Source organism: Gossypium hirsutum, chromosome D02 (assembly GCF_007990345.1).
Source record: "Gossypium hirsutum isolate 1008001.06 chromosome D02, Gossypium_hirsutum_v2.1, whole genome shotgun sequence".
In the NCBI taxonomy this organism is placed as follows: domain Eukaryota; kingdom Viridiplantae; phylum Streptophyta; class Magnoliopsida; order Malvales; family Malvaceae; genus Gossypium; species Gossypium hirsutum.
Window position 1 is genome coordinate 67,769,226 of NC_053438.1, and position 8,417 is coordinate 67,777,642.

Consider the following 8,417-nt stretch of genomic DNA (forward strand, 5'->3'; position numbering starts at 1 on the left):
CAATATATCACGTTTGCAGTGATTCTTTGATTCTGGATATTAACTGATCCAAAATCTGACAACTTAGGTTATACATACTAAAACGAGCTATTTTTTAATGCTTTTCACGAGTCACGACTTCCACCATATGCCAAGAAAATAAGCAAATGGCATTGAACCAATCTGGTAGATACCACAAAAGTTCACTGGTTTTGCAAAAGTTTTAACAACCTCTCCCAAAGCCCAGTGAAAATAAAAGGAAAAATGTAAAACTTAAAATATTTTTGGGAGACGAGAATGCTAGATCAAAAATCCACAGGACGGATATACTCCAATGACCATCATTACAGAGCCATAAAGCTATGTAAAAATTCTCTGAGAAAGAAAAGTGAAAACAGATTCCATCAAGGTTTACACCTGAGCATAACAAATGTAAGTCCCTTAAATAAGAGAAAAAGAAAAAAGAGGGATCAAATAACAATGTCCTCAGTACACCCCCCATGTTATCACTGAAATAATATAGATTATGGACTCATAATACATGCATATATGATGCAGAACAGGGGAAACTCAAGATTAGAAAATAATCAACAAAAAAAACTGAAACACGATATTGAAGCATAATTACAAAGGCCTTACAGAATATTAACCAAGCAATAAATAATGGAAATGAAGCAAGACAGTTTTATTATTGAACTTCCGATCAAGAACTTTTGCTCCTGTCAATCCAAGAACACAGAATTTTAAAAAAAATGCAAAACCAAATAAGGAAAAAAATGAAAATTTCAATTAGAAAAAAGAGAAACACAGAAAATCCAAGAACACTAATTTGCAACCCAAGGGGAAGGGGAAAGGGGAGAAGAAGGGTAACCAAACATCAGAAAAGCCTGAAGAAGAATGCAACGGAAGAATATATGGGTAAAAGAGGGAAAAAAAAGCAATTGAAGTTACCCAATTTTCACTGGAACAAAAGGCTCCAGTCTGAAATTAAGCCTCCGGTGAGGTGAAATGCATTCTCAACGCACTGAAGAATGCTTTCCAAACAACCTTGCGTTTACTAACGTTTCAGTTGCAATTTTTTTTAGCCTAAAACAGCCAACGCACTGAGATGCAGTTGCATCCAAAGGGAGCCTAAATCACTAAGCCATTTTTCAATTCAACAACATACTAACTCCGTAAACTTCCTTATTTAATATTTACGAACTCGGTTTACGAAAATGAAGTCCCAAAACCACATTTTCCGACACCACTGAAAATCGGATCGTTACACCTTAGATGTCATATCACTACAGCAAAACAAGTTTTTCGCGACGTTTTTTTTTGTTTTTGCAGCGTTTTGATAAGCGCCGCAAAAAAGCCGCTATAGATAACGCCACTAAATTTTGCAGCATTTATGTGGAAAAACGACACTATAGAACTTGACATTTAGCGGAGCTTTTCCTACAAACGCCACTAAAGAACATGACCTTTAGCGACAATTTTCCCAAAAACGCTGCTAAAGACCATATCAAATTCAACTTCTTTTTTAATCATCTCATTTACATTCTTACCTTAAATGATCATACAAAATTTAAATGACCTAACAATGGACACATTTTAAATTGTTTTTGAGTTCAAAAACATTAACAAGAGAACTGTTCATAATGTTTGATCAAAATGTTAACATAATCATCTTTGAAAACCCAATCTAATGATTATAGTACATACTTTCTTCTAAAACTAAAATCTTTGAAACTTCTGCCAAATAAACAACATGATGTTCACTATAAGAAACTTCAACCACAAGCATACTACAATAAGGCTCTGTTTGTTTCACTGAAAATGGCTTTCGAAAAATGATTTCTAGAAAATGACTTACTTTTCTGGAAAAGCTAATATTTTCTGGTGTTTGGATGAATTTGTGTAAAATATTTTCTTTTGTTTGGCAGATTCTTTAAAAATATTTCATAAAAGTCTTTCTTAATTAAACAAACATACATTTGAATTTTTTTTTCATTGTTTAATTGAGTTTATTTTATATTTATAATTTTATATTTTACATTGTTTTTACATATATTAAAAATATTTTGTTAAATTTAGGTTCATTGCAATGATCATTTTTTAGTTACATAACTACCAACTGAGTATTTTTTTATTTAAAAATGTGACATCAACAAAATTGACAAAAAATCAACAATGTCAACAGTTGAACTTGATTTTCAAATCTAAAAAGTAGAGTGACTAAATTCTTGAAAATAAAAGTACAGAAATTAAATTACAAATTTGTGAAGAGTATATAAACTTATGACATATTTTAACATTTATACTACAAAACATTTATTATTAATATATTTATAATTGTAATAAATTTTTAATATTAAAATATTAATATTGATATTTTCAATAATATGTGAATAATATTATTTAAAATTATTATTTTTAAAATTTGCTATTAAAATAAAATTTAAATATTAAATAATTTATTAAAAATAATAAATTATGTTAATTATATTAATAATTTATTATATGACTAAATATAAATAATTAAATACGTATGTTTAATAATATTTAAAAATATAATATTTTATATTAATATTTTAAATATTTTTAAAAATAAAAATAAAATTTATTATCAATATAATAATATTAAACTTGATTTAAGTTAATTTTTATATAAAAGTAAAATTATCTATTAAGGAGCTCTTTTCCGGAAAATAATTTTACTCTTTTCAAAAGGGTAAGTCATTTTATAAGGAAAAAGGCTTATTTTCCGTTAACATGTAAGTCATTTTCCGTTGACCAAGATATTTTCTGTGAAACAAATACAGAAAAATGCAGAAAATATTTTCCGTAAAACCTTTTACATGTAAACAAATAGACCCTAAGTTACTACAAAAAGTTCTTTCAAAGCTGTTACCACTGCATTATAAATCTCTTCACCCCATTCCAGCTTTAGATTTGTTAGCTTTCCTGAAAATTGGATGCCAATCTGGATTCTTCAGGTTCTCCTGCCATGATGAGCATAGAGTAGTGGCCTGAATTTCCGCTTCATCAGGAGGAAATCGCGACTTACAAGTGTCATGAAAAGCCTTCGGATCAAGCTCTCCCATTCTCTTTAATCCAATATTAGTGCGATTACCCAACAATCCTGGCAAACCCTGCATAAAAGGAAAAGAACATTGATTTTATGACCAGTTGCTTGAGTCTGCATAGTAATCCAAGGCTTAGGCAAACGTAATTCAATCTTAAGCCAAGATAAAGTAGGCAGTACCTGAATTAGCACTTCCCTTGCTTCATGTAGCTCATCATTGCTTTGACGCTCTTTGTATATAAGAGCTTTATTTGTTGACTCCAGATCTTGCAGATCATCAATCTTCTCTTGCAACTCATTATTCATCTCTTCCATCTTCTTCTGTACAGCTGCATCATCTTGTCCAAAATGTTTCATCACTTGCAGCTTGCCTTTCAAGTCTTCAATTTCCATTTCATTTGCTCTTTCCTCAATAACTACACCTTCCGATTCCACTTCATACTTTCTTACTCCGTGTTCTTCTTGCAACCTAAAACAATCCCAAACAAAACCCAATCTTTTATTTGACAATAAATGTTGTGTGCAGTGAACAGTGCAGCCAATATTTTAGAAAATATGGTAATATTTCCTTGGAATGAAAATACTAAGAAATGGTCTTTCAAGATTTCCTATATTAGAAAGAGAATGGAAGAAAATGTATAAATGGGGCACTTACAGCATCTTCATCTATATTCATAACTTCTGATACTGATGATGAATTTTTGGATCTCTCTTTTCTTTTCTTCTCTGGATCATAAAATTAAATAACGTTTCTATAAATTTAAAATATCACAAAAGCCCTTTAATGACCGACACATGTAAAGAACAGGCAAGAGTTACAAAGGAGAAAAAGAGAAGGAAAATAGATAATAAATGCAACAGATAAATTCCCTCTGCAAGGAACCTTACTATCCTCTATATTTTATTTTGTCTTAGACTCTTGCCTGGCATCACTTCTTAACTTATCAACTGTGTTTTTGACACTATTGAGACCAGACTGCAACAAAAGGAAAGCAAAAAACAGCAATGAGGAATAAAATCCTTAAGTTTTGATTTGTAATGGAAGTCAAATTCAAGTACCAATATGAAAAAAAGAAAAAACATAACTACTAATTTGAAATTAAAATCAAATTCAAATACTAAAAAGTATATTTACCTAAAATCCAAAGACTATATTTTCTATCTCGTACCAAAAACAAAGTTTAACGAAAGGAAAAAAGTAACAAAGTTGAGGCATTGCTAAACAACAGTAACAGTTGGAGTACCAAATAACTAAATTGGTTTGCACAATGAATTATATAAACTTAACAAAAGGAAATGATACAAGCAAAATGTCCAATACTTATTTCATGGAGGTGGAAAAAGCAAGATGCATGTCATTATAATCAATTTGTTTTACAGATCAACTCACCATTGCTGCAAATGCAAGGGGTTTTGCTCATCTGATGGTTGAACCTCCTTTCATGCAAAAAATGGACAGAACAAGATTACTAGGATAAAGTCACAGAGAAAGACGAACAATGAAGGATCAGAAAGTGATGCTGCAAAAATCATATGCTTGGATGGAAAATCATGTAGGGTTTGACAGCAATAAAGTCGTCATATTTTGTGAACATTCTTTATTTTTGTTGCTGTTTCTAATTTTCAGGGATGCAGGATTATTTTGCCAATAACTTCTTGGTTTGCTGGTAATCAGCCATTTAAGGCAGCCACCGTATCCAGGTTCTACTGCAACACCCATCCCTCCTCCCAAGTTGGCTAATTTGCCGTCAATTAATAGAGTCAGAATAATAGAATTTAGAACTAATTTGATTTCTCTAGTCAGAGGCAAGAGCAAATCTAATTCTAACTAGACTGGCATATTTATGGGACCGGACACAATCCAATTCCTTTAGATCTTCAAAACACAAACGTATGGTTAAGTCAATAGTTCAAAGCTCAAAAGAAAGACTGTAGCTTTCACGCTTACCCTCTCCATCAAAGAACAGTTACTTATCGTCTCCCAGCTCTCACTGTCCAAGCATAATATTTCAACTTCCTCACTATCACATGTAATCTGTCAATTGCATGGAAACAAATTTAATCAAAAGAGTTCGATTATTTTACCCTTAGCCAAGCAGAGTATGTTACTCTTTCATTTGAGTTTCTTTCCTTATTCTTTCTGTGTGTGGTGTGGAAGTTCGTTAATGCACTTATATCACATTTTATAGCTAATTAAGAAAGTCAATAATAGGAAAACAAACTCTTTCAGAAATAAAATATAAATAAACTGAAAAAAGAAAATATGAGAATGAATATTCAATTCAAAATCAAGAAAACCTTATTACTTCTTGAAGACATTAGAGACAACCAAATAAATAAAATCAACAACTCCAGTTAAACTGAATTTCTCACATAGTTCCCAAGCAGCATCTAAAATTTATATTACAGAACAAATACTCCATTGACTAACAATATGTGCAAGCATTTACCTTGTGAGTGTTGTTTTCTGGGTTAAAGTCATCCACGGTGCCTGAATAGAAACTGAAAAATAAAGATAAAATGAAATTAAAACCGGCATATATTGCAAAACTTGCAGAAAGATCTATTCCTTTGACTTACCAGCTATCAAAGGCAGACCATACTTTGATCCGCTGTCCAATTAATACCTCATTTCTGGTACCCATTCCTGCTTAGTTAAAAAGAACTGTTAGTGATGAAACATTAAAACAAAGGTAGTAGCAGTGGAATCCAGTTCAGTAAAAGGCTAAAGCAATCTAGCAATATATCAGTAGGTTCAGCTACTAAGCAGAGATAAGAGTTGAGGATTAATTCCAATACATTTAAATCAGTTGTATACAATGACTACGGGCGAGTAAGCCAGCTCTGAGGGATGAGAAAGAAGCTACTGGGGAAAAGGCCGTGAATAGAACAGAACAGGAAAAAAAAAACTGAAACCTTGCACATAAAGAAAAATCCATGAATAGCAAAGGTATCCAAAAACCGATCATAAATACCATCTATGCGGCCAGGCATCAAACGCTAAGTAAGTTGCAAGCATGCGACATAGGTGACAAAATGGCAGAACCCAGAAACGCTAAAGGGTTCAACTTATCAGAAATTTAAAGCTTCAATGAAGCAACAATGCACAAAAATGTTAGCATTGACAGCAATCGCAGCACCAAAACCTTGGCAAATATCAACGAGGTTCCCAAATAAGAAACTCTAATATATAAATCAACGTAAGAGGCTAGGCATAAAAAGGAAATTAAAAATGTGATCCTAAATCAATGTCCGCGAAGCAGAGGTTTGAGCATGCCTTAGTAATAGAATGGTGGGATGGCAGGCATTAACAGCGAGGGGGCCTCGACGAGTAGCGAGAGTCATTCTTCCAGGGCGCGGCGGCCTAAGGCGGGGTCTGCCTCGCTCGGTATTATTTCGATTTACCATATCATCCAGAGGGGTAGGCATGAAACAAAGCTAAAACAAAAACAGAAAACCAAAGTAAGATAGATATTTATTGCTCAATCGAAGAGGAGGAAGAGAAAATTACCGCTACTATTTTATCTTTTACGGTGTTTTCAATCTAAATGTTACTAAAAATGCTGTTAAAAGTTTAATTTCCTGTAAAGTATAAAGGGCAAGGATTCAAATCCTACCAAATGTGCGACACTCACATCCCCTTAGTAGATGGTCTTGCGTGATACTCTTACCCTATGAATCCTACCTTAGAGTCTAACTCCTTGTAGAGTTGAGAGACAAAACTTCAACTCAACCTGAAGACAACACCAACTTCCACCAACTTCAAACGAACAACATTTTAAAAAATTATCCAAAAAAGAGAAATTAACTTCCTTTTATGTTTAATTTATAAACAGAATTGATACATTATTAACTCATAACACGCATTCAAATTTACTTAAATATTACTTGTCTTTATCATTGGTTGCTGCATGGCAAACAAAATATTAGGTACACGAATTTATCATACATAAACAAGTTCATCAAATGCACAATACACAAATTTGAAGCTAAAAAGGAAGCATTCAAATACAAATAATAATAATAATAAAGGAAAAATTATTTGAGAAAAAAAGTATTTATAATAAATTAATTGGTGGAAAAAAATAAATAAATAAATTATTTTTGAACGAACCTTTGCCCGTTACTTCGTATCATAAAAAGAAAAAGAAAATCATTCTCGTTTTCCTTTTTCCGAAAATGCCTACCTTATCTGCCTTTATTTTGGCAGATCAGCCACCGTCCACGTTTTGAACTACAAAGAAACTCACGTAAAAGTGGAAAAGTTGGAGACCACCACAGCCAAGCAAATTGATATACAAGCCGACAATTTTAACATTGTTTCCAATTTCGTGCACCCAATCAATGAATCATCTGACATATATTCATCCAATTATCTGCAAAAGATAAGTCAAAACACATGTTCAATTAACGCTTCTTCAAACTTTTCTCCACGTCTTTCCCATATCAACTTGTTGATTTTTTTTATATAAAATCCATGTCAGCCCATTTTAATATACTTGTTGATTATTAGACTACAAAGAATTAGTAGTAAGGAAAGGTTTGTGGTAATTAAAAGCATAATAATCTCGTATTTAGAGGTAAATTATATTTTGTCGCATTTGTTAAAAAAATATGAAAAAATTAATTCTTACACGTTAAAGTTAAGAGCAAACTAGTTATTTTGTCATCCATATTTATAATTTAAAACTGATCCATGTACATCAACATGAGTTACATGTGGCACATTATGTGTAATTATGTGTCTATTTTATCATGTCAGTTTTTAACAATAAAAATGACCAATTTACTTTTAATCTAATCTACATGGATTAATTACTCTCTTTTTTTTCTTTTTTGAATAATGAGAGGAAAATACTTTTTGACTTTTAGGATAAAAATTTTCACAATACTTTTACCAAGGATTTGGCGTATTATTTAACAGTTAAATTAACAATTTTAATAATAGAAAATTTTAATTTATATCACTTCAATCATTTAAAGATGTAATTAAAATAATTTAAAGCTTAGAGATCATTTTAAAATAAAATGTTTAGTGTAACGAACTTTTACCCTTCAAATCACTCTAATTTGGGGATGATAATGGGGCGGGAATTTAGGGATTGCAATGGGGCGAATTTTTGCCCACCTTGAAGCTTGACCAATTCGTCATGACCTTGACTCTTAAGAAGAAAATCTCCTTCGAACTATGACATGAAATTTAAAAGAATATTCGACTTCAATTTAATTTAATTATTGTTAGAATTGTGTGACCCAAATTCTAAGAGATTGCTTGCAAGTCAAGTTAAACAAAAATATATTTTCTTTCTAGAAGATTTAGCATTTATTAGTATAATATATTTAGCATTTATTAGTATAGTTTATTTGA

General features: G+C 31.5%; 1 protein-coding gene across 1 annotated transcript; it reads right to left on the reverse strand.

Annotated features, from left to right (window-relative positions):
* Positions 1–2,670: 2,670 nt before the first annotated feature.
* LOC107908985 (factor of DNA methylation 1) lies at positions 2,671–7,079 on the reverse strand. The gene is made up of 7 exons (XM_041089085.1): positions 6,327–7,079; positions 5,630–5,696; positions 5,500–5,551; positions 4,998–5,084; positions 4,440–4,486; positions 3,230–3,518; positions 2,671–3,116 (listed from the first exon to the last, which is right to left on the reverse strand). The coding sequence occupies exons 2-7, from the start codon at positions 5,692–5,694 to the stop codon at positions 2,895–2,897; spliced, it is 762 nt and encodes a 253-aa protein (XP_040945019.1). The 5' UTR covers positions 5,695–5,696; positions 6,327–7,079; the 3' UTR covers positions 2,671–2,894.
* Between the last annotated feature and the right edge of the window lie 1,338 nt (positions 7,080–8,417).